We start from the raw sequence: 25,940 nt of genomic DNA, 5'->3' as shown, positions 1-25,940 counted from the left end.
AATATTGCAAACACTTTTGTTTTTTGGTCAGTAAAATCATTTTGGAGAAAACTGTTAATATCAGTTGAAAATAGGTACCCACGTGGGTTCAGTATTCAGTGGCAGCATGATGGTGCAGTGGCTAGCGTTTGTGCCTCACAGGGAAAAGGTTATTTGTTACAATTTTCGAGCTTGCCGTCTTTCTGTGTGGAGTTTGAACGTTCTCCCCATGACTGTGTGGGTTCTCCCCAAGTATGCCGGCTTCCTCCCACCTCCAAAAACATACAACTGAGATATATAGGCCCCTCCTCTGCCCCCTGGTCGATAAATCATTGATGACTTCCAACTTTCCTTCTTCCTTTCGTTTCTTATGTCTTCTTCAAATATTGTTGGTGTTAACTGGGTCAGGCTTCACTCTATCTCCATATTCTCTCAAGGTTTCCTTACTTTTTGGGGGGGTTTTGGCATGTTGGTGTCTTGATTCGTTCTCTTTCAACTCTACAATTACAGATGGAAACCAGCATTACACTGAAAACATACTTATTTGCTTTTAATAGATTATTGAAACAATGATATTTCAAAATATTCCCCTAATGTAAGGCTTTGTGATCACAATATTTCAAAATGGTAGTATTTACCTACTTTCTATTTCATTGTGTCACTCCTGAGATGTTGTCATTTGTTTCGGGTGTGACAATTCTAGGTAATTTGACATTAATTAAATAATGCTAGCAAGCATATGGCTACCAACACATCTTTGAAGTGTTGTACACACATAAAAACATGATATGTTGTATAAAAGCTGAACAAGTTTGACAAGTGACTTATCATGCAGCCATGAGGGGCAGTGATGCAATGTCACTTCTTGGTCAAAAATGTAGGGGTGTAACTCTTGTGTTTCGGAAGTGACATAAAAACTCAAGACATGATTTTTTTGAGCACCCTTTTTTAATTTAAAAATTAAACCTACAATAAATCTATGTCTTTCAACCTCCGATTAAACTTAATCATAAATATGTTTTTTTTAAAATACACCATTGAAAAAAAGGAAAAAAAGTGTTTTAAACAGTCTTTTTATTAACTGGAATTCATGGTTCACGATTGGGGACAGCTACTTCTCAATAGAAAGTACCTTATAAAAGATAATGTTGTATTCATTTATCTTATCATTATCTCAATTAATGCCCTAGGTTTTAACAAATCATGACATAAAGTTAGTCAAAATACATGTTTGAATACTTACATGTTTAATTAAACCTTTTTTTTTATTAAGGGACAGCACTTTGCTTTAATTCGGTAGAATCCCACAGATATACATATATATACATAAATATACATATATATACATACACACACACACACATATATATACACACACACACATATATATATATATATATATATATATATATATAGATATATACATATCACTCAAAACAAATGGCTTGTGCAGGTCACTTATGTTCATAATGCACAATAAAAGCAAGACAGCTAAACAAAAAAATAGTAAAGATTTCTGCGGGGCGGGGGTAAAGGAGGTGAAAAAAAATGAATTTGCAAATCCGTCTCTCAAAACAAAGCGTTCTGAAATAGAGCAAAAGAAAAGTGGCTTAAAAATACTGTAGGTCTGTAAAACACAATCTATGCAAATTTTTCACAAAAGAACCACTATTATATATTATGGAGACTACAACCAGGTGTTTTGAATTAGACCAAAAATGTATGATATGACCCCTTTAAATTTGTGAATTTTTAATTTTTTTTAACTTGTTTTTTTATAAAAAAAGATGTTTGGCCATTTTTCCACTTCCAAATCATGTTGCTTTGATTGAACTCCTCACATGTTCTGTACTGACAATCTTTAGAAGCTCCCTGTTGAAATGATTTGGACTAAAAACCTATTGTTACCAAAATGTTCAATTTGAACTGTCACTTTTATTACCTCAAATGCATTTTCATTCTGCAATTTGGGTCATCGTATTGTCAATAAAGGGTGACGGCCTGGTGTGTCCTGCAGCCAAACTAGTTGAAAACCATCTAGATCCCACACATACTACAAATAGATTGCAGTGTTGTGGGAAACACTGAATATGTACCCACTCTTCAACTATAGACGTGTCTGTGATGTATGTTTTTGCTCCCATGATGCACCTGTAGGGTAGTTTGCCTGCCAGCCAGGAGCTGACTGTGTAATGAGCAGATGTTAAAAGACTGCAAACACAATCTACAAAAAAAAACTGCAAGCTACTTTGAGAAAAGCCTCAATTTCAGTGGAACCTCGATTTTACATGTAGCAATGTTTAATCCACACCTTGTGTACCTGTTTTGCAGGCTTTTTGTGCCAGACAGCACATCTATTGTGGGTGGGCTTATCGATCTTTGTGCTCATTCACTTCTTAGCTACTGTGCTAATTGCTACTGTGTGTCCTTTCAAATGTTTTTTTGTTGCCTTTTTATAGCATTTTTCTGGTTTTGTAGCTCAATCTGAGTAGAAAGAAAGCAATGGACAATCAACGTGTGGTTTGAAACATTTAGGAAGTATCGACAGCGTTGTCAACACAACCTCAGCTCTCCATCTCCTGTCCACTGGATTTATTTCTCTGTTCCTAATCATTATAGCTCTTAAAGTTACGGAATTGTGTGATTTTAAACCGTGAGTGCCCCACAGGTCTAGTGTGTGTGCCTAAGTGTGTGCGTGCGTGCATGTGTGTGTCGGCAGGGCGGCTTTAACTGAGGACCATTCAGCTAGTTGTTATCGGTTTGGCTTTTTCATTTAATAAAAAGTTGATTAATCACCCCCTTGTTTTTTTTAACATACAGTGCTGTAGAGGGCAGGGGTGTCAAACATACGGCCCGCGGTCCGGATCAGGCCTGTGAACTGGTTTTATCCGGCCCGCGTGATGAGTTTGCTATGTATAAAAATCAGCTTTTTTTTTTTTTCGAACGAAAGAAACTGCTGTTCTTAATGTGTCGACTAGATGTCACAATAGCAATTCTGTTAGACAAGCAAACGGTTTATACAGGGGCCAAGCAAGAGGTATGCAGTAAAGGGTGACTGTGGCTGCTCTTCCTTGACCAAGAAATGTAAAACCTGCTGTTTTATGTCTTCTGCTTCAAACACAAAAAGTCTCTGTCAAACATGAGAAAAGTGAATTTAACCCTTTTGAATAGTTTCTACCTCCGTTTCCTACGGTTTGTTGAGTTAGCTCTGGATTGATACGTGGACATGTCAAATGATGATACCTAGAAAAGTTTACATGTTGTGTTGTTGTTCAATCCCAGAAAGACTATGACTTAAAGTTTAATCCTGGCTTTGTACATACACTGAGACGAAGTCTAAGCTCATTGTATTTTTGAAGCGCCACCAATTTCCTCAGAATTTTCAACACATTTGAAGTGTTTTGTCCAGAGGATTATTTCTAAATTGTACGTTTTCAGAATGTGCTTTTTCTATTTTTGGCCAAAGTAAAACAAAGAAAACAACCTGAAGTTTTCTTTATTTTTAAGTTATCATGCCATGATTTTACCATTCTGGCCCACTTGGGAATAGATTTTCATCCATGTGGCCCCTGAGCTAAAATGAGTTTGACACCCCTGGTATAGGGCTTTATAGTGTATTCAAAAACATGGACTTTTGTTGAGGCCCGGAACCCATTATCCAATGTATATTGTTTACAAAACTTGTCTATCGAAGAACACTGTTCAAGAACCAATACGTTCGTAAATAAAGATTCCATTGTACTTGATGGAGTCAGTCAAAAAGAGATCAGTGTTAATGCGTTCACAAGATCATTGAAAAGGTTCTCTTGACAATCAATGTTGAAGTACAGCAGAATTGATGCAAGATAAACGATGCGATACGGATGGCAAAAGTTGAAAATCTAACAGACTAAATTTTAAAAAAACAATTGAAAAATGGTTCAGCATCCTGGTTTACCTTTCTTTCAGGAAGTCAACCACTCTTCTGAAGTCATCAATGCAGTATTCTCTCTTCATGTCCATGAGGACGCTGTCTGAGGCGGACTGCACTGGAATGTGAAGGAAGGCATAGACACGGGGATGATTCAATATCTTCGCCATCTCCTGAAGAGGCAGAGGAGAGTCACATTTGTCAAACGTAAGAGAGGGATTTCGTAATGGAAATATAAAAGCAGGCGTAATACGCCCGACACCAACCATATGAGGTGGTAAAATGGGCTTCCATAATTTAAATGGTGAAAAGCAATAAACTTTTTTTATGAGTTATTTAAAAAAAGGCATGATTTGCTTTTTTAATGTTATAGTCCTTGTAAGCTCAATAAACACAGAAATAAAGACAGCTGCAAGATGGGAATAAAATAAAGATGTTGAAAGGCTTTAAAAAGCACCACATCCCAGTGTTTACAGACATGGAATAAATGCTTTGACGGACCTAATCTCTTACTTGATATATTTTACAAAAAACAAGTCACTCACCATCCTCTTCGAAAATAAATAAATACAAAACCGCCCTGAATATTTAAAAAAATAATAGTAAAACAATAAAATAAAATATGTATATATATATATATATATATATATATATATATATATATATATATATATATATATATATATATATATATATATATATATATATCAATGTTTATTTATATAGCCCTAAATCACAAGTGCCTCAAAGGGCTGCACAAACGACATCCTCGGTAGGGCCCATACGTATATTATATTTATATATATATATATATATATATATATATATATATATATATATATATATATATGTATATATATATATATATATATATATACACACACACACACACACATCATCAATCAATCAATCAATGTTTATTTATATAGCCCTAAATCACGAGTGCCTCAAAGGGCTACACAAACGACATCCTTGGTAGGGCCCATACGTATATCATATTTATATATATATATATATATATATATATATATATATACACACACACACATCATCAATCAATCAATCAATGTTTATTTATATAGCCCTAAATCATAAGTGCCTCAAAGGGTTGCACAAACGACATCCTCGGTAGGGCCCATACATACATACATACATACATACATACATATATATATATATACATATATATATAGTGAAAACCAGAAATGATTTTTGTGCTGCAGTTTTCACTTCTTTTTATTTTTTTTTATTTTTTTTTACAAAAATGCTATTTAATATGCCATATTAATTAGGAGTGTTTGCTGGGTTATTACTTTTTTTCTCCCGTTTTTGCACTATAATTTCCACAAGTACTGTGCTGGAGAGACCACAGATGTCAGATTTGTCTGATGGACATAATCAGGCTGGTGTCATTAGCATGCTAATCACCACGAGAAGGAGGGAGAGAAAAGGAGAGGGGAGAAAGAAATGATTTAATGATTTTCTACAAGAATGTGCTGATTGCAGTCCGTCTTCTCATTAAGATCTATTGAAGAACGTTCCCTACTTCATACACAGACACAAACGCGGACGTGCGCATGCACGTGTACACGCATGCACACACGCACACACGCACACACACACGCACACACACACACACGTATGAGGAGAGACCGCTCGGTCGCAGCACACAGCGGGGGGTTGACCACTGCCGGGTCCAAATTAGGAAGAATTAATTTGGTTGGAAAATGGCGCCTGATTGGTGATAGAAATCAGCCTACTGCGAGTGTGCGAGAAAGTGCATGTGAGAGTGGGTTTGAAGAAAAACAATCGGAGGAATGTTTGCTTTAAATGGCGAGTGCGGGAATGAGCAGCAATCAGTGTATTATTTCTAAATCCTCCCAAGCTACTCAGAATGTGTTTTGTCAGAACTAAGTTTTGTGGGAGTAAAGGTGATGCCAGAAGACCAAATGACCCACTCATCTTCATATAGTTTTATTGCACCGTGATGTATAAGAGACAAAATGAGTGGTCTGTGGCATTTGTTGATGTGTGTATACATGTACATATATAAGAAGTGTGCATTATCCTTTGGCAAGGAAATAGGAGAGAGGACGGATTGGGTAGGCCATACTTGAGTTGATCACTACGCTGCACTGTGCATTATACAACTCATTATTAGCAACTCTACATGCCACATGCTGTTTAAATGCTATGGCAAATGCTTTAACAAATACATAAAAAGCATTCCATATTTCAGTGTCTCTATCAAGGTTTCAGAATTCTTGCAGGGTTTCTGCAGGTACAAACACATCTAATGTAATGCTTTTTAATGCCTTTTCAATGCAACTTACAACAACATGAATGCCCATGTTATACTGCAGATGGTCATTATATACACCAGGGGTCACCAACCTTTTTGAAACCAAGAGCTACTTCTTGGGTATTGATTAATGGGAAGGGCTATAAGTTTGATACTCACATAAATAAATTGCCAGAAATAGCCAATTTGCTCAATTTACCTTAAACTGTATGTTATTATTAATAATTCATGATAAATATCTTTGTGGAAACACTGATCATCTTAATAATTTCTCACAAAAAATATATATTATTGATGACATGTTTTAAATAGGTAAAAATCCAATCTGCACTGCATATATGACGAAATGGACCAAGCCATATTTCTAACAAAGACAAATCATTATGTCTTTTAGATTTTCCGTAACACAAATGTTAAAAGAAATTCAAAAGACTTTGAAATAAGATTTACATTTGATTCCACAGATTTTCTAGATTTGCCAGAATAATATTTTTGAATTTTAATCATAATTAGTTTGAATAAATATTTCCCAAATATTCTTTGTCGAAAAAACAGAAGCTAAAATGAAGAATTAAATTAAGATATATTTATTATTCTTTACAATAAAAAAAATAAATTTACTTGAACATTGATTTAAATTGTGAGGAAAGACGAAGAAGGAATTTAAAAGGTAAAAAGGTGTATATATATATATATATTTTTTTTTTTTAAACACAAATATATATATATATGTGTATATATATATATATATATATATATATATATATATATATACATATATATATATTTGTGTTTAAAAGTCATAAAATCATTTTTAAGGTTGTATTTTTTTCTCTAAAATTGTCTTTCTGAAAGTTATAAGAAGCAAAGTAAAAATATAAATGAATTTATTTAAACAAGTGAAGACCAAGTCAAGTCTTTAAAATATTTTCTTGGATTTTCAAATTCTATTTGAGTTTTGTCTCTCTTAGAATTAAAAATGTCGAGCAAAGCGAGACCAGCTTGCTAGTAAATAAATACAATTTAAAAAATAGAGGCAGCTCACTGGTAAGTGCTGCTATTTGAGCTATTTTTAGAACAGGCCAGCGGGCGACTCATCTGGTCCTGACGGGCTACCTTGTGCCCGCGGGCACCGCGTTGGTGACCCCTGGTCTATGGTATGACTCAGCCGGGGTTTGAACTCATGACCTACTAATCTCAGGACGGATAATCTAACTACTAGGCGGCTTTGGATGTCCCTCTGTCTACTTTGTAAGGATGCATGTATCCCATGTATTCTAACATTCGATAATAATTGTATCCTTGGCTGATATAGATTGGCTGATATAGAAAAAAGCAGAAACATGTTTGTGCTTCTCTTGTTTCTTACTTTTGTATTCAAGTTATAATTAAAATGCATTATTAAGCAATAGCAAAAATGCCCTCAAAAAGCAGACAAGTAAAAGAAGTCATTGGCGATCCGATATCGTTATGACATTTGTGTCCAATGTGAGTGGAATTAGAATGTGCAGGTCGCAGTAGGCACACTGGAAATGAAGCTATTCTGTCGCCTTTAGCACTTTTGAACTGAGCTTAGTGAGCTGTCAATTATTTTGACAAGGATACAGTCATGTGTCTGTAGGTCAGCAAGTGATAGCAGTCAGAATCAAAACCATGCCTGTTCCACTTCTAATTTTCTTGCAAACTATGAGTTTACATTTGTCTTCCTTTTAGTATGCAAGCATGCATGCATCAATATGAAAAGCAATATGTTGCATTCTTACGAGATCCCCTATCAATGATGACTCCCAGATGACCGACGTGCGTGCATGTGTGTAGCAGAGGGTGAATGAGGTCTGAACGTGCTCGTTTGAGAAGCAGCACATTGCTGAAGGCAACTGGGGATAATCTATAAGAGGGAGGACTTTTCATTCACATGAGCCATTTATCGTGGGTGTCTAGCAGAGTGCATCCCATCCTCCAATCATTATCCACAACCCTGATATGAATCTCTGTCGTTAGTGACCCCTGCAGAGTGCAGGTCTTTTTAGTGCTCACGGACACTTTAGTAAGTATGTAGTGAAAATGATGCAGTCGTAGCATCACTGTGGGGTAACAATTAAACTTCCTACCTGGGCTGATCAGTGTTTTCCATTAAAATGAATGTGTTGGTATTTTTTTTATCAGTTTAACATCGGCATAACATTGATTTCACTCTCTTGTGTCACTCTTTTCCTTCCATGCCCCACTAAAACTATTGTCCTATTCGCACAAGCTAGACACAAAATCCTTTCATCTTCAGTACATCGCCTCAGATAGACACACAAACCAGAAAGGCTCTATCTTAACGGGCTTAGCTCAACTGATCTGATATCAACCCCCTTCAAATCAGATAGGAGAAAAAGGACCATATGCGTGGTGGTGGGTGGGGGGCGTGGAAAATGATATTTGGTAGGGCTGCGAATCTTTGGGTGTCCCACGATTCGATTTAATATCGATTCTTGGGGTCAACATTCGATAATATATGGATTTTTCCGACTCAACGCAATTCTCGATTCAAAAACAATATTTTTCCGATTCAAAACGATTTTGTATTCATTCAAGCAGAGTAGTATATTTTTTTTAAAAAGCTTTTAGAATTGTAAAGGACAATGTTTTATCAACTGATTGCAATAATGTAAATGTGTTTTAACTATTAAACGAACCAAACATATGACCTATTTTATCTTTGTGAAAACATTGGACACAGTGTGTTGTCAAGCTTATGAGATGCTATGCAAGTGTAAGCCACTGTGACACTATTGTTATTTATTTTATTTTTTTTATAAATGTCTAATGATAATGTAAATGAGGGATTTTTAATCACTGCTATGCTGAAATTATAACTAATATTGATACTGTTGTTGATAATATTCATTTTTGTTTCACTACTTTTGGTTTGTTCTGTGTCGTGTTTGTGTCTCCTCTCAATTGCTCTGTTTATTGCAGTTCGGAGTGTTGCTGGGTCGGGTTTGGTTTTGGAATTGGATTGCATTGTTATGGTATTGCTGTGTAGTGGTTTGTTGGATTGATTTGAAAAAAAAAAACAATATAAAATCGATTTTTTCAAAAACGAGAATCGATTCGTATTCGAATCGATTTTTTCCCACACCCCTAATATTTGGCTATAAAAAGAAAACCTATTCACTATACTAACTTTAATGTATATCTTTTATTTAGGAAACACACCATTCTTCAGTGCTTTTATTCAAAAATCCTGTTTGAGGGTTGTCACTGTACACTGTAAATATGTCAGCTTGGCTCTAATTCTTTCCCAGTATTACCACATATTCAAAATATTTTATTTTAAAATGTGTTTGATCTTTTGGTGAAATAATACACAGATATGCGTATAACATTTGTAAGGGTTACATACAGTAAATGTTGAATTCAAACCATGGAGGCGTGGTGGAGCCATTTATAAAACAATATTGCCTTTTTTAAAACTCTGACAAAGACACAAATGTGCCACCATCCATAAAAGAATGGGTACTATCTAACTCATGCTGTGAATCATACATACTTTGCCACAGGTTGTAATATCTTGGTACACCCGAGGGAGTCTGACATACTCTACAATCTGTTCCCAGGATAATAAAAAGTCAAATCCCAGTTGGTTGGAACTGCATTCAGCAGCAGCCTAAAGAAACTGAGCTTCTTAAGCTATTAGACATTTCAAACACTGCACTTGACTTTCCCTTAAGAATAAAGCCAGCATGTAGCACCTCACACAGTGCAGACACAATCTTTAGATAACATAAAAAAGTCAAGGACATTTGTAGTAAGGAAAATCATATTTTGTAACTTATCTGACTATGTTACTTAAAGTGGACCTATGGTGATTTTCTTCTTTTCTGACTTATAAATGTTACAATATTGGCTACTCGTGTTTAACAATGCCAAAGTGTCAAAACATAAGGTTCATAAATTTGGGCGTGAGCTTACAAGGAGTTTGGGATGCTGCTGCGTTTTGAAGTCTTTAACGGTGTGCATTTTGTGACATCACACATTGACAGATTTACTTATGCGCGCTTTTTAGTATCAACGGCACCAGCTTCTCTCAGCCTCTGCTGTGCCGAGATTGTTAGCTGCAGCCTCCAATGCCATTCCTTCTGGTTTCATCTCCTATAGCCAGTTCTGTGGTCTATAGCAGGGGTTCTTAACCTTTTTGACCTTGGGGCCCACTCAGATATTAACATTGATTTAGTAATATTACTCGTGATTATAATTGTATTCAATAATTATATCTAACCTATGCACGGTTAAACGGTATAAACCTTGTCAAATTATATGAAATCATGTGTCAAAGAGTATGCCAAAGATTAAGATTATTATCAATTCTTAGGTTAGGCTGATTGCAAAAATAAATATTAATGAAATATAATGCAGAAGAAGCGATGTATAAAACTGATGAAGAGTAATACGCGTTTAATTACACAGTGTTAGAAAAAATACATTCAAACAATATAAATAATAATGATATAGAGTACATGTTTTTGAAATAAATTCTCAATTAAATGCAGTTGCAAATGAAAATAGAGCTTCACCACTTTAGTCGTACGTTTTGTGCTCAAGTACATGTGTATGACTTTAGCTCGAGACTTCTTCAGTTTGTTTGATATTCTCATTACTGCCAGAAGTGGTGGAAAAGTGAATTACAATCAATCAATCAATCAATCAATCAATCAATCAATCCCTCTATTGTCATTGTCATAATAACACTTAAGTCATACATGTCAACGAGATTTTGTTTGAGTTTTGTCTAGCGGCAGATAAACTGCATTGATGTGCAGGTTGACCAGCTAAGAAACATATGTTTTGGCAGCCCTATAGGGGGCGCTTTCAACCAAATAGCGGCCTCCAACCCGATGGTTAACAAACAGCGGTCTATAGCAGTGGATCTCAAATGGGGGTACGCGTACCCCTGGGGGTACTTGAAGGTAAGCCAAGGGGTACGTGAGATTTAAAAAAAATATATTCTAAAAATCACAACAATTCAAAAATCCTTTATAAATATATGTATTGAATAATAATTCAACAAAATATGAATGTAAGTTCATAAACTGTGAAAAGAAATGCAACAATGCAATATTCAGTGTTGACAGCCAGATTTTTTTTACTTCTTTATCTCTTTTTTTCAACCAAAAATGCTTTGCTCTGATTAGGGGGTACTTCAATTAAAAGACCAGTTGCTATAGACCAGTGGTTCTCAAACTTTTTTCAGTGATATACCCCCTATGAAATTTTTTTTTAATTCAAGTACCCCCTAATCAGAGAAAAGCATTTTTGGTTGAAAAAAAGAGATAAAGAAGTAAAATACAGCACTATGTCATCAGTTTCTGATTTATTAAGTAGCATAACAGTGCAAAATATTGCTAATTTTTAGTGGTCTTTCTTGAACTATTTGGAAAAAAAGATATAAAAAATAACTAAAAACTTACTGAAACATAAACAAGTGACAATTATAAATAAAGATTTCTACACATAAAAGTAATCATCAACCTAAAGTGCCCTCTTTGGGGATTGTAATAGAGATCCATCTGGATTCATGAACTTAATTCTAAACATTTATTCACAAAAAAAGAAATCTCTAACATCATTATTTATGGAACATGTCCACAAAAAAAATCAAGCTGTCAACACTGAATATTGCATTGTTACATTTCTTTTCACAGTTTATGAACTTATATTCATATTTTGTTGAAGTATTATTCAATTAATATATTTACAAAGGATTTTTGAATTGTTGCTATTCTTAGAATATTTTTTAAAAATCTCATGTACCCCCAGGGATACGCGTCCTCCATTTGAGAACCACTGGTCTATAGAATAAGTACATCCGTGTTGCCTACAACATTTTACACAAGACTGTTATGTCCATCCATCCATTTTCTACCGCTTATTCCCCTTTTTGGGGTCGCGGGGGGCGCTGGCGCCTATCTCAGCTACAATCGGGCGGAAGGCGGGGTACACCCTGGACCAGTCGCCACCTCATCGCAGGGCCAACACAGATAGACAGACAACATTCACACTCACATTCACACAGTAGGGCCAATTTAGTGTTGCCAATCAACCTATCCCCAGGTGCATGTCTTTGGAAGTGGGAGGAAGCCGGCGTACCCGGAGGGAACCCACGCATTCACGGGGAGAACATGCAAACTCCACACAGAAAGATCCCGAGCCTGGATTTGAACCCAGGACTGCAGGACCTTCGTATTGTGAGGCAGACGCACAAACCCCTCTCCCACCGTGAAGCCCAAGACTGTTATGTGAACATGTCAAATAAATGCTCGTAAAAGCAGCTTTTTTGATGCGTGACGCGAAGTGTTGTCTGACGTTCATTTTCAAGATATCTATTTGACAGTGTACATTTTCATAGATCTTTAAGATACATTCTGATAGTTTTAAGAGGGTGGGTGGGTGTGGTTTCTTTGGCAACCTAAACGAAACCTGTATGAAGTTGCTCCGCATCCTCATTTTGTCCAAATCTCCCCAAACTTGTCTCAAACGTTAGTGCTGCAAATATTTTTGTATGTCGTTACGGTTTTTAGGTAAAATTTTAAATACATTTTCTTATTGGTGATCTCATTCATTTGGCTTTTTCACAAATGGCAATATTTTCAAACCTGTTACTGTCAGGGTGACAAAGACAATGTTCGTGTCACCAATACGTCTGCCTTTGATTCATTATGCCATTGTCTCTGTCGCGCATTCTGCGACAGTGAACATTTCAGAAATTACATTAAGAGTGTCCAGGAAACAAACAAAATGTTGGAATAAGTGGCGTACAGCAGGAGGTCATTGTTGGTATGCTAGCGTTTTGATGACCTGTCAAAGAGGGTTTCAACAGTGTCTGAAAAACAAGAAGTTATACCTGACCTTGGGTTTTACACAAAAAAGAGACTTTACCCCTGTTATTAAGGTTGAGTATAGTTGATTTACTTTTTGTACATGGCAGCATAAAGTTGAATGTCAACGTTTGTTTTTGTTACTTTGGGATATTAAGTCTGTTTTTGTTTTGTTTTTAACACACGGGTTTTACAGGTCTTCCATAGCTGAGCTATTAAATGTTCAATGCCACTATCAGTGTTGAGTAGTCATTATGTTGCGATCCGTTACTCGGATCTTTACATATTGTTTATTGTTCCATTGTTGTCTCATTCTCCGTCTGACCCGCTTACTTCCTGTTTAATCAGTCACCTTGGTTACTAATTAGTTCACCTGCTACTCACGGTCCCGCACACCTGCTACAGTTAATCACCTTCACTTTATAAACCTTCCTCTTTTCTTTGTTCAGCCTGGGTTCATATTTTGCTTTCACGCAGCGAGTTACGCCTGCATTTTTCACGTATGTATATTCTCGCTAGCCATTGTTTATTCCAGCTCTCATGTTGTATGTTTTGTTTTTCCCTTTTATATGCCTACATGCCAGTTTAGTTTTCATTATTGGATATCCTAGTTCTCATACTAGCGTTTTTGGTTTGCCTTTTGTTAGCTCCAGTGTTTTTGTTCATTGCTCTTTTTTGTAGAATAAATTTGTTAAATCTTACCTTTGCTGTGTTCTATTTCAACGCATCCTCGAGGGAATTGAACCCAGCACCACGATGCCAAACAGGCGTAATACATTATATATTAAAAAAAAGAACTACCCAGGAATCAAACCCAGGACCTTCAAGCTGTGAGGCATGACCACCACCGTGCTGCCAAATATTGACATGTTTTTGTTAAATGTTAAAACTATAACAGTTACACTGAATATTTTTGCAGCAAAAATAATTTTGGGGAGATTTTGAGAAGGGGGTGGGGGCTGGTTAGGAGTCATAATTTTGTAATAACTTTAAAAACTATAATAGTTGGACCCAAATATTTTGCAGCACAAAAAATTTGGGGACATTTTGACATGGTTGGAGGGCTGGTTGTGAATAATAACACGTAATACCATAAAAATCATATCACCGTAATAACCTAAAAACAATAAAGGAAGGAAAAAAAGTGTGTAACACAAACTAGTGCAAACATAGCACAAACATTTGGGACAAGTTTGGAGAGATTTGGACAAGGTGGCGGGGGGCCAACTTCACATAGGTCTAAATGAAATGCCACTCACATACTGGATACTCAAAGAGTAGGTCATACGTGTGACTATGCAGCAGAATGTATGCAAAATGTACACCAAAGCATATCGAATACATAGTATGTAGAGCAGGGGTGTCAAACTCATTTTCGTGCAGGGGCCGCATGCAGGAAAATCTATTTTCCACGAGGGCCTGAGAAGGTAAAATCATGGCATAATAACTTTAAAAAATAACTACGACAACCTCAGATTGTTTTCTTTGTTTTAATTCAGCCCAAAAGAGAACAAGCACATTCTGAAAATGTACATATCACAAATAAACCTCTTGACAAAACACTTCAAGTCAATGAACTGAGACTTAATCCCAATCTACAGTATCTACAAAACAGTTAAACTTAAAGTCACAGTCCATCTACGATTGATCAAAAACCAAATAAAGCATGAATTAAAACTCCTCTATGTATCAACTACCTTATTCGTCATTTTATCATTTTGTCATATTAATCATGGGGGGAGGGTTGAGTTGATGCCGTCTAGGCATCACGGTGTATCGATAGAAAAATAAAAGCTGTGCAATGTGTGAACAGTTTCAACAAACCAAAAATAAACACAACAATTTTCACACAACTATATAAACGTGCTGTGTCTCATGCAGCATGTTAGGTGCGGTTAGCAATTGTAACCAATTCATTTTACTCCTGTTTGTTTTATGTTGGGTCGAAGGGGAAGAGTCGCTTTGCCGTGCAACTCTTGCTTAGTATATTTGCTAGCTCCGGTATAAACTATTTTTTTACCGAACATAATTGCTATTGCGACATCCAGTGCACACATTTAGAACAACAGTTTATTTAATTTAAAAATGGAGCTCAATTTTACACTTGACAAACTAATCTAAGCGGGGCTGATCTGGCCCGCGGGCCACATGGTGTACAACGCTGATGCAGACCAAAAGGAAGTGCGTCAAGTGTAGATTGGAATCATGATGGTTCACCTCTCAAAGAAGAAAACAAAATTCAGATGAGAAAAAATATATATATTATTTTATACGGTGGCCAAATTCCCTCTAATAAATCTTAAAGATATTTAGTTTTTGCAGTTCAAACATGTGTTAACCAAAAGAAACAATATCTGACATATGATATCCTTTAATTAGCTTACATTAATCAGAGACAATTTTACCTTATTTACATCCAAACAGAAATAATAGCTGAGGTCACAATGATAGGTCCAACAAAACCAAGTAATTGGGCTCACGTTTAAATTCTAAGCCTGAATTAAATGTAACAAAACTCACCATTCAGGTTTTTGTAATAATAAACTACAGAATATGTGAATTGGATCTGTTTTTTTAACACTTGGCTAATTTCGGTAAAAACTATTATACTGTACAGGCCTTTCTCTCTGTTTATGCGAAGGAAAAAAAAAAGGTTTAACATCTGCAAAACAATCCAAATTAGAAACGTCTGTGTTAAAGGCTCTATAAAACGGCGGCAATAAACACTGCCTGAAATCAATGTAAGACTCTACTACACCAAAAATTCCCAAATCAATGCAGACAAATACTACATTTTGGCCTTTTTGAAGCAATTGAAAAATAAAATTAGGCCAATTGCCTTGTTGTCCATTCATTTTTGTGACGATGAGATCACACTGACATGTATATAATTGTTAATAGTTATGTTTTGAGTTTATTTCGAAAAAGCATACAATTACAACATGATACATTAAACTGTCCAGTTTCTCTATTTAACAGGTTTGAAAAGGAGTAGGAAGAAACGGAACTTATTTAATCCTACCCCTTTTCCATTACATAGCAATTGCTGAAACTTTGGTTCACTTCTTGTTCTCAATTTATTCACAATATACTCCATAAATAATAAATAGTAAAGTAAGTTGTATTTAATATAGTGCGATGAAATTAGACTACCAGTAAATTCAGAATGTTTATCATGGTTCTTCTTCTTCTGCTAGCCCTACTATGAACTAAATTCACACATTAACTGTATTCACTTGGCATCCATTGTACCAGTCACCCAGGAGGCGTCCCCACATCTGTGGTCCCCTCCAGGGTTTCTCGTTGTTCCCATTGGGTTGAGTTTTTTTCTTGCCCTGATGTGGGATCTGAGCCACGGATGCCATTGTGGCTTATACAGCCCTTTGAGACATTTGTGATTAAGGGCTATATACTGTAAGTTAACTTTAACTGATTGATTGATTGATTGATTGATTGATTGATTGATTGATTGATTGATTGATTGATTGATTGATTCTTCATACTTTGTAAACACTTTAAGTTTGAACAGATTGTTAAATTGGATCATATTAGTTCACTGTGTGAATTATTTACTTAATCCATTCTATAATTTATGTCCACATACAGATATACTAAGGGTGCATACAAATGTTTTAAATTGCATTTTTTACTGAAGTTGTATTTCTCCTCTTTTGTTAAGAAGAATTGTTGTACATTCTTGGGTAGCAGGTTATATAGTTTGCTTTGTGCATACTTTTAGCTGTTTGCAAATTCACCAAATCGTGGAATTTCAATATTTTATAAAATAAAGGGTTTGAATAGTATCTATAGCCAACATTATGTATTATTCTAACTCAGGCGTGTCAAACTCATTTTAGATCGGGGGCCACATGGAGAAAAATCTACTCCCAAGTGGGCCGGGCTGGTAAAATCCCTGCACGATAACTTAAAAATAAAGACACCTTCAGATTGTTTTCTGTGTTTAAAAATAGAAGAAGCACATACTGAAAATGTACAAATCATATTGTTGTTGTTTTTTTACACTTACATGTTGCGGTTATATGTATTCTATCTTTATTTGTCGTTATTTATATTTTCTGAATGAATGTGAACATGTTCATCAGTCAACTTACTGGTGTTCATTTTCAATCTATCAAGATAAAAAAAATATCAAAATCAAATTACAGTATGCCATGTATGTAGTTTGATCATTTTCCTTGATTGATGTACTAACATCATGTGGATTATTTTGTACATATGTACCATCATCTACAGCAGGGGTCGCCAACTTTTACCACTCAAAGAGCCATTTTGACCCGTTTCACAAAATAAAGAAAACTATGGGAGCCACAAGACTCTTTTGAAATTTAAAATTAAATAACACAGCGTACAAAGTTTTTTTTTGCTTTGTGCTATCTATTAACCAGGGGTCTCAGACACGCGGCCCGCACCTTAATATGGAAATTTAAAATTGGTGCGAGTTTTATTTGAATGCCGCTTGACAACATCTCAATCTTTCCATGAGACTGCCGAGTTTCAGAGCAACCTTTCTCTCGACTGTCTGCTGGTTTTCACCTAAACAAAAATAATAAGGGCGTGATATGATGACAATGTTTTAGCACCCTCCACGACCGTAACAAACAGCTTACCAACTCATTCACATGTTTTATGAGGCTTCTGCAGACACACATAAGCGACTGCAAGGCATACTTACTCAACAGCCATACAGGTTACACTGAGGGTTGTGATATAAACAACTTTAACACTCTTACTAATATGCGTCACACTGTGAACCCACACTAAACAAGAATGACAAAAACATTTCGGAAGAACATCTGTACTCTAACACATTATAAACGCAACATAACCAATACCTAGAATCCATTATACACCCCCGCTAGCACCAAACCCCGCCCCCCGCCAACCCCGCCCATCTCAACCGACGCACGTAGGGGAGGGGGGGCGGGGGGGGGGGGGGGGGTGTATAATAGAGCCTGGAATAGTTAGGGATGCATGGGATTCTGGGTATTTGTTATGTTGCGTTTATAATGTGTTACAGTGCTGATGTTCTCCCGAAATGTGTTTGTCATTCTTGTTTGAAGTGGGTTAACAGTTTGCCGCATATTAGTAAGAGTGCTGAAGTTGTTTATATCACAACCCTCAGTGTAACCTTTATGGCTGTTGAACAACTATGGCTTGCAGTCGCTTGTGCGTTGAGTCAGCAGCCGCACACTAGATGCGGCCGGCCTGCACTCAGATGGCATAGTATTAAATCGGACGCTACGACATGGTCGAGAGGATGTTTAAGGCATTGCCATCACAGCAAGGCCCCAATATAGTTGTCTGGGTGATCCAAGAGCCGCATGCGGCTCCGGAGCCACGGGTTGCCGACCCCTGATCTACAGAGATACAAAGAATTGCTATTGCAACATCCAGTAGACACATGTAGAAGAGCTGTTTCTTTCATTCAAAAATTTCAGGTTAATTTGGATACTTAGCAAATTCATCCCGCGGGCCGGGTGAAACCTGTTCACGGGCCGTACGTTTGACACCCCTGGTCTAAAGGTTTCGTCACTATTTTATAAAAGCACAGCATGTGTGTTGAACAAACAATCATAAATAAAAGCTGTTTGTACTGTTTATCTTCCTGTGAACTTCTAAGATTGTTGAAAAAATGCTTTGGAGAAAGAACATTTGCCGAATAACATATTCCATTCTTCCTTAACGTCACTCAGATCACAGACTGATATCAGCAATTTAATGGACTACACTTAAGGTTACTTCATCAGTGAGAATGTTTTCTCAATAACATTCAAGTGTAATGTGATAAAATTACAACCTGTGAGTTTACCCACGCTCACAGCAGGACAGCGCAAAAACTATCTGCAGCCAACTGGAACAAATAAAAATTGGGCCAATTAAAACAACACTTTCTAGACGAAGAAGAAAGGTGTCTGCACCAAACTGCTCTGAAGCGTGCAGCATACCTCTGCCTTCATCTACTGTGTTTAGTGAGGTGGAGCAAAACAAAGACAGGAAACAGCTGCACATCAACGAGATTTGGCTTGTTAAATTGGTAGATGACAAGCCCCCTGCTAAAGTGTATGTTCTCTTAGTGCCTTTTTAGAGTTAACTTTGCCTATGACTGTCTAGAATCAAATTAAAAGCAATTGGGAGTACCCCGCCTTCCGCCCGATTGTAGCTGAGATAGGCACCAGCGGCCCCCGCGACCCCAAAGGGAATAAGCGGTAGAAAATGGATAAATGGATGGATGGGAAAAACAACCACGGATCCTATGGTCCCTGGAAAATATAGAAATGTACAGCCTTTGTGCAGACAACATTCTATGCAGGAAGGCAGCGCTCACATTCTAAAAGCATCTGAGAATTGTTTTACTGTGGGGCTTCATTTGGTATCGGGTCCCTCACACAATGCTACATTAAGCCGCTAATGTAAAAAGTCCCCCAGAGGCTTCATTAAAAGGAAATGGTCTTGGTGGAATGGCATCCACTGAAAGTGTGTGCTCATCCAGCTTTGCTTGTATGCACATCTTGGTGTGAAGGCAAAAAATGGGAATGTGTTGATGTACAGTTAGGCCCAGACATATTTGTGACACAGGGACACAATCTTCATGATTTGGGCTCTGCATTTGACCACATTGGATTTGAAATGAAACAACTACAATGCCGGACAAACCGATTTAAGAATACTTTTTACCCGAGAGCAATAGTGTCGCTGAACAGAAGATGATAAAAATGACTGTGCATGTATGTGAGCTGTATGCTTGGTATTTTTATGTATTGTAAATAAATAAATGATAAATGGGTTGTACTTGTATAGCGCTTTTCTACCTTCAAGGTACTCAAAGCGCTTTGATACTACTTCCACATTTACCCATTCACACACACATTCACACACTGATGGAGGGAGCTGCCATGCAAGGCGCTAACCAGCACCCATCAGGAGCAAGGGTGAAGTGTCTTGCTCGCGACAGAACGGACGTGACGAGGTTGGTACTAGGTGGGGATTGAACCAGAAACCCTCGGGTTGCGCACGGCCACTCTCCCACTGCGCCACGTCGTCTATTTATCTATGTTCTTATGTTTTTATGTGTTATGAATTTGCACTAAATTCGTTTTTGCATACAATTTTGTTGTACAATGTACAATGACAATAAATTTATGTTCAAATTCAACATAATTAAATTGCAGACTTTAAAGGCCTACTGAAATGAGATTTTCTTATTTAAACGGGGATAGCAGGTCCATTCTGTGTCATACTTGATCATTTCGCGATATTGCCATATTTTTGCTGAAAGGATTTAGTAGAGAACATCCACGATAAAGTTCGCAACTGGAGAAAAGCCCTGCCTCTACCAGAAGTTGCAGACGATGACGTCACATGTTGATGGCTCCTTATATATTCACACTGATTTTAATGGGAGCCTCCAACAAAAACAGTTATTCCGACCGAGAAAACGACAATTTCCCCATCAATTCGAGCGAGGATGAAAGATTGGTGTTTGAGGATATTGATAACGACGGACTAGAAAAAAAAAAAAAAACGTGATAGATATCGCGTTGCATTGAAATTGATTTATATGTTTTTAGAGAAATTTACTAGGATAATTCTGGGAAATCCCTTATCTTTGTATTGTGGTGCTAGTGTTTTAGTGAGTTTAATATTACCTGATAGTCGGAAGGGTGTCTCCACGGGTGTGTTGACGCTCAGTGTCTCAGGGGAGTTGACGGCAGCTATGGACAGCACAAGCTCAGCTTTTCTCCGATAAGAAGCGACTTTTGATCCACAATTTTCTCACCGAAACCTGCTGGTTTACATGTAGTCGGGATCCATGTCTGCTGTGATCCATACTAAAGTTTCACCTCCCGGAATTTTAAACAAGGAATCACCGTGTGTTTGTGTGGCTAAAGGCTAAAGGTTACCAACTCCATCTTTCTACTTTGACTTCTCCAATATTAATTGAACAAATTGTAAAAGATTCAGCATCACAGATGTCCAAAATACTGTGTAATTATGCCGTTAAAGCAGACGACTTTTAGCTGTGTGTGTGTGCAGCGCTCATATTCATAAGAGCCCGTGACGTCACGCGTACACGTCATCATTACGCAACGTTTCCAAGAAAAAAGTCCCTGGAAATTTAAAATTGTAATTTAGTAAACTAAAAAGGCCGTATTGGCATGTGTTGCAATGTTAATATTTCATCATTGATATATAAACTATCAGACTGGTGGTTAGTAGTAGGTTTCTGCAGGCCTTTGAGGTTTAATTAATCGGGTTGAAAAAAAATATATGATTAAACAAGTGGGAATTGTAGCTATTTTTACACAAAATGTTCCTCATGTCAGGGGCTCAAAAGTAATTAGACATACAATCATAACCCTAAGTAAAATGTTACTTTTCAATGTTTTGTTGAGAATCCTTTGCAAGCAATGTCTGCCTTAAGTCTGGAACCCATGGACATCACCAAATGCTGGGTTTCCTCCTTTGTGATGCTTTGTCACGCCTTTACTGCAGCTTGCTTCAGTTGTTGCTTGTTTTTGGGTTGTTCTTCCTTAAGAATGGCCTTGAGCAAGCCAAATTCATGCTTGATCGGGTTGCGATCTGGTGATTTGACTCGGCCATTGCACAATATTCCACGTCTTTGCTTTAAAAAAAACTCCTGGGTTGCTTTTGCACAATTTTTTGGATCATTGTCCATCTGTATTGTGAAGTGTCGTCCAATCAATTTTGCTGCATTTGACTAGGGCTGGGCGTATCGATACCAAGTATTGATAGTATCGATACTTGGTGAGTATCGGTATCGTATCGATACTTCACCAAATTAAGCGAATCACTCCGATTTAAAAAAAAATGTGAGCGAAGCGCAGCGCTCCTCACCACTCCACCCTCCTCCCTAGTGATGGGTCGTTCGCGAACGATTTGTTTGTTTGAACGAATCATTTGAGTGAACGAACTGAATCACTTAATGAAATGATTCGTTCTTTTCTCAGTGCATTTGAGTTCAGCCGCGACTGTGTCATTTGGAGGGATTACAAGACTCACTAATGTCTTAGTGTTTGTGAACAAGGGTCGCCTGAGCAAATAACATAAATATGAACACAATCAACAGATCATTACAAGTGAACGGACAGCCCAGTCCTCTGTGAACGGGGAGGGACCTGAGCCTGCATTATCTATTGAAAATAAAGATGTATTGGTGTTTAATTCATGAATATGATGTTTGATATGTCCTTTTTTTCTATTATTATCATAATCAATTAATAAAGGCAAAAGTACATATTTGTTTTTCAAAAGTTTCGATACCTCGAAGCCCCCCCATCAGATGACGACACTTCCGGTATCGGTATAGGCGATACTGGCCGATATCGGATAAGATCGGTATCGATACCCAAATTTGCGATATTGCCCACCCCTACATTTGACTGAATCTGAGCAGAAAGTATATCCCTATTGACTTAAGAATTCATCCGGCTGCTTCTGACTTGCGTCACATCATCAATAGACACGAGTGATGCAGTACCATTGGAAGACATGCATGCAAATGCCATAAACACACACCATTTAACCGGAATTATATCTCCTGCCACCTCAGAGTTGAACCTGCACGCCTACAGCCGCAGCAACAGTCCAGTGCCAATGTCAGGGCACAACCTCATCCCCCCTTGCTCACGATACTCCGCATACTATGCTCTAATAAAGAGGAGAAACGACAAACCCAACCCTGTGATTCAAAACCACTACAGCTTACGATCAGCCACAGTGGGGGGGGAGCTCAGTAGGAAAATTGAGGAATTGACCAAACAGTTGGATGCCTGTTAGAAGCATATCAGTTCCTGGAGGCTAAAAGTGTGGAGATTAAGAAAGGACCTTAGACAGTGCGGATACCCTACTGGTTCCTCCTGCTGACTCCCCAGCGTTAGTACCAGTCCGGCGCACCCGGCCTGGTCGGCCCGTTCGTGCCCCTGTCCTTTGACCGTTTATTTTTCTTTGTGATGGTGAATTCTGGGGGGACGTGTATAGCGGTTGATTTAATAACATAATTCGTCACACCTGTTACTTGACTTTGTTATCATTATTTACTGTACTGTTCGATTGTGCACATGACAATGTTGTTCTGTGAGCATACATGTAAGCAGTTAGGAGCGGGCGATTCGGTGCGGCCCCTTTAAGTGGCCGTCAGGAGATTCTCCCAAAGGTGGGGGTTTGTTGTTCCCGACATTTTTGAGTGTGTAAGTGTGCATTCTCGCTTGTTCTGGATGAATAAACGACGCACACGTTTTTGTGTGTCAACGATTCTTAAAGTTGTCTTGCTTTCACGCTACAAGCTCAACAGCATTCCATTTAGTATACACGTTCACTTCTGCCGAATTCGGATATAGCATTAACATGGATACATACATTTGAATAAAGAGAGAAAAAGACAGTGTGACTCACACAACAGTAACAAGTAAAAAGCTATTGGGTCAGTATTTGAAATATTTTATGGATCGTAAAGAAACTACATGTTTTCTTGGCAAAGTGTTTTATGTCTCATGTTTAGATTAAGCTTTTTTTTCCCAATTGAAGCAGCTGAAGATCAATCCATCCGTTTTTACTGCTTGTCCCTCTCGGGATCGTGGAGGGAGGCTGGAGCCGATCCCAGCTGCATTTTAAAATAAAGGATAACCATAAAATCATGAGTCATTAGGCTATTGTATTTTTTCTTTCCCTGCATCGACAAAAGATGTAGTGTTTAATCAAAAGGTAATACTGTTGATTTGGGTTTTTTGTGAGCATCAGATTGGCAATAAATGTTGGACTTTGAGTGACTTCTTCTGGACGATACAATACATTATATTACTTTAATTTTTTTTCACTACGGGTGTAACGGTTCTCATTAAACATCAATTTGATTCGATATTGGTGGTTGCTTATATGATTCAGGGACACAATTCTAATCGATTCAGTGGGTTGAAATTAATTCAGAAACTTTTTGGCCAAAAAAATCAAGCAGTGTAACTTTAAAATAACTCCTGGATATTGGACACTACTAGTAAAGTTTCCTATAATCCTGTTATTTCTAGGGAATTATGTAGAAATGAATTATGGATACAAACAAGCAAGTAAACAACAATTAATGGCCAATAAATTTACATTTTGTTTGAGTAAAGTGCAACCAACACTTTAGGTTGAATTAACAACAAATTTTCAACATTCAAGCATTTTTCAATCAAATTACAGTAACTAACTTTTTAACAGTACATTTACCTGCTAAATAAAGTTTACCAACACGACCCATATCTGTCGCCCTGGTGTCGCCGATGAAGGACAGCGTCCCAGCTGTGCAGAAGCATGTATGCCCCCTCATCCCTGTTGATGTTGTTGGCCATTTTTATTTGTATTTTTCAAAAATGATTCTCCTTGGGTGCCATTTGTTGTGATCCTGAAGTTTGTGTGTCGCCGTAACTTGCTCGGCTGTCACTTCCGTTTTGTCGGTTGCGTCTTTTGTGGCCTTTAGTTAGGTTGTGGCTTTATATTGTTGCGTTGTGTCGTTTGTCTTTGTTGTGGCTTTTGTAATCACGCTGTAACTGAAAGTTTTTGTGTTGTAATTATTGATATTGTCTTGTGGCGTTTGTATTTGTTATGACCTTTCTCGACCACCATAGCTATCCACCATTTTTGTTGTGATGTCGTCACAGACGTACAAGTTGACTTAACGTTTAACGTCCTTATTTTAAAAAGTGCTTAACTTCATATGAAGTCTGCTGTATTTAATTTTCTTTTTTTCCCAGTACTGATCAAATTCATTTCTTCCCTTTTAAAACAATCTTGGATCGATACCTATCCTCTGGAATGCAAACTTGCCGAACACAGATCGATACACCTGAAACTTAGAAATATAAATCGATCCATCCATATATCGATCAATCGTTACACCCCTCTTTTTTACGTTAAAAAAAAAAAAAAAAAAAGTTAATTTAAAGTGTGGCAGCTTTTATTTTTGCCACGGTGGGCCGCCACGATCAATTGTATGCAGGGGAAACCCTGAAATATACAAACCCCGTTTCCATATGACTAATTGTGTTAGATGTAAATACAAACGGAATACAATGATTTGCAAATCATTTTCAACCCATATTCAGTTGAATATGCTACAAAGACAACATATTTGATGTTCAAACTGATGAACATTTAATTTTTTTCAAATAATCATTAACTTTAGAATTTGAGGCCAGCAACACGTGACAAAGAAGTTGGGAAAGGTGGGAATAAATACAGATAAAGTTGAGAAATTCTCATCAAAGACTTATTTGGAACATCCCACAGGTGTGCAGGCTAATTGGGAACAGGTGGGTGCCATGATTGGGTATAAAAGCAGCTTCCATAAAATGCTAAGTAATTCACAAACAAGGATGGGGTGAGGGTCACCAATCTGTAAGCAAATTGTCGAAGAGTTTTAGAACAACATTTCTCAACGAGCTATTGCAAGGAATTTAGGGATTTTACCTTCTACGGTCCATGAAATCATCAAAAGCTTCAGAGAATCTGAAGAAATCACTGCACGTAAGCGATGATATTACGGACCGTTAAACCCTCAGGCGGTACTGCATTAAAAACCGACATCGGTGTGTAAAGGAAATCACCACATAGGCTCAGGAACACTTCATAAAACCACTGTCAGTAACAACAGTTGGTTGCTACATCTGTAAGTGCAAGTTAAAACTCTGCTATGCAAATCAAAACCCATTTATCAACAACAGCAAGGAACGCCGCTGGCTTCACTGGGCCCGAGCTCATCTAAGATGGACTGATGCAAAGTGGAAAGACGTTCTGTGGTCTGACGAGTCCACATTTCAAATTATATTTAGAAACTGTGGACGTGGTGTCCTCCGGAACAAAGAGG

The 25,940-nt window shown here is 37.3% G+C and overlaps 1 protein-coding gene across 2 annotated transcripts in view; it reads right to left on the bottom strand.

The window, feature by feature from the left end:
- Nucleotides 1-25,940, bottom strand: part of cdkal1 (CDK5 regulatory subunit associated protein 1-like 1) — a 611,713-nt gene that overhangs the window by 234,223 nt on the left and 351,550 nt on the right. For both annotated transcript variants that reach the window (XM_061916180.1, XM_061916181.1), the window contains one exon: nt 3,917-4,062. In XM_061916180.1, coding sequence (XP_061772164.1) covers nt 3,917-4,062 — 146 coding nt within the window. The remainder of the gene's footprint in view (nt 1-3,916; nt 4,063-25,940) is intronic.

Source organism: Nerophis ophidion, linkage group LG11 (genome assembly GCF_033978795.1).
Source record: "Nerophis ophidion isolate RoL-2023_Sa linkage group LG11, RoL_Noph_v1.0, whole genome shotgun sequence".
Classification (NCBI taxonomy): Eukaryota; Metazoa; Chordata; class Actinopteri; order Syngnathiformes; family Syngnathidae; genus Nerophis; species Nerophis ophidion.
This window is presented reverse-complemented; position numbering and strand designations above follow the sequence as displayed.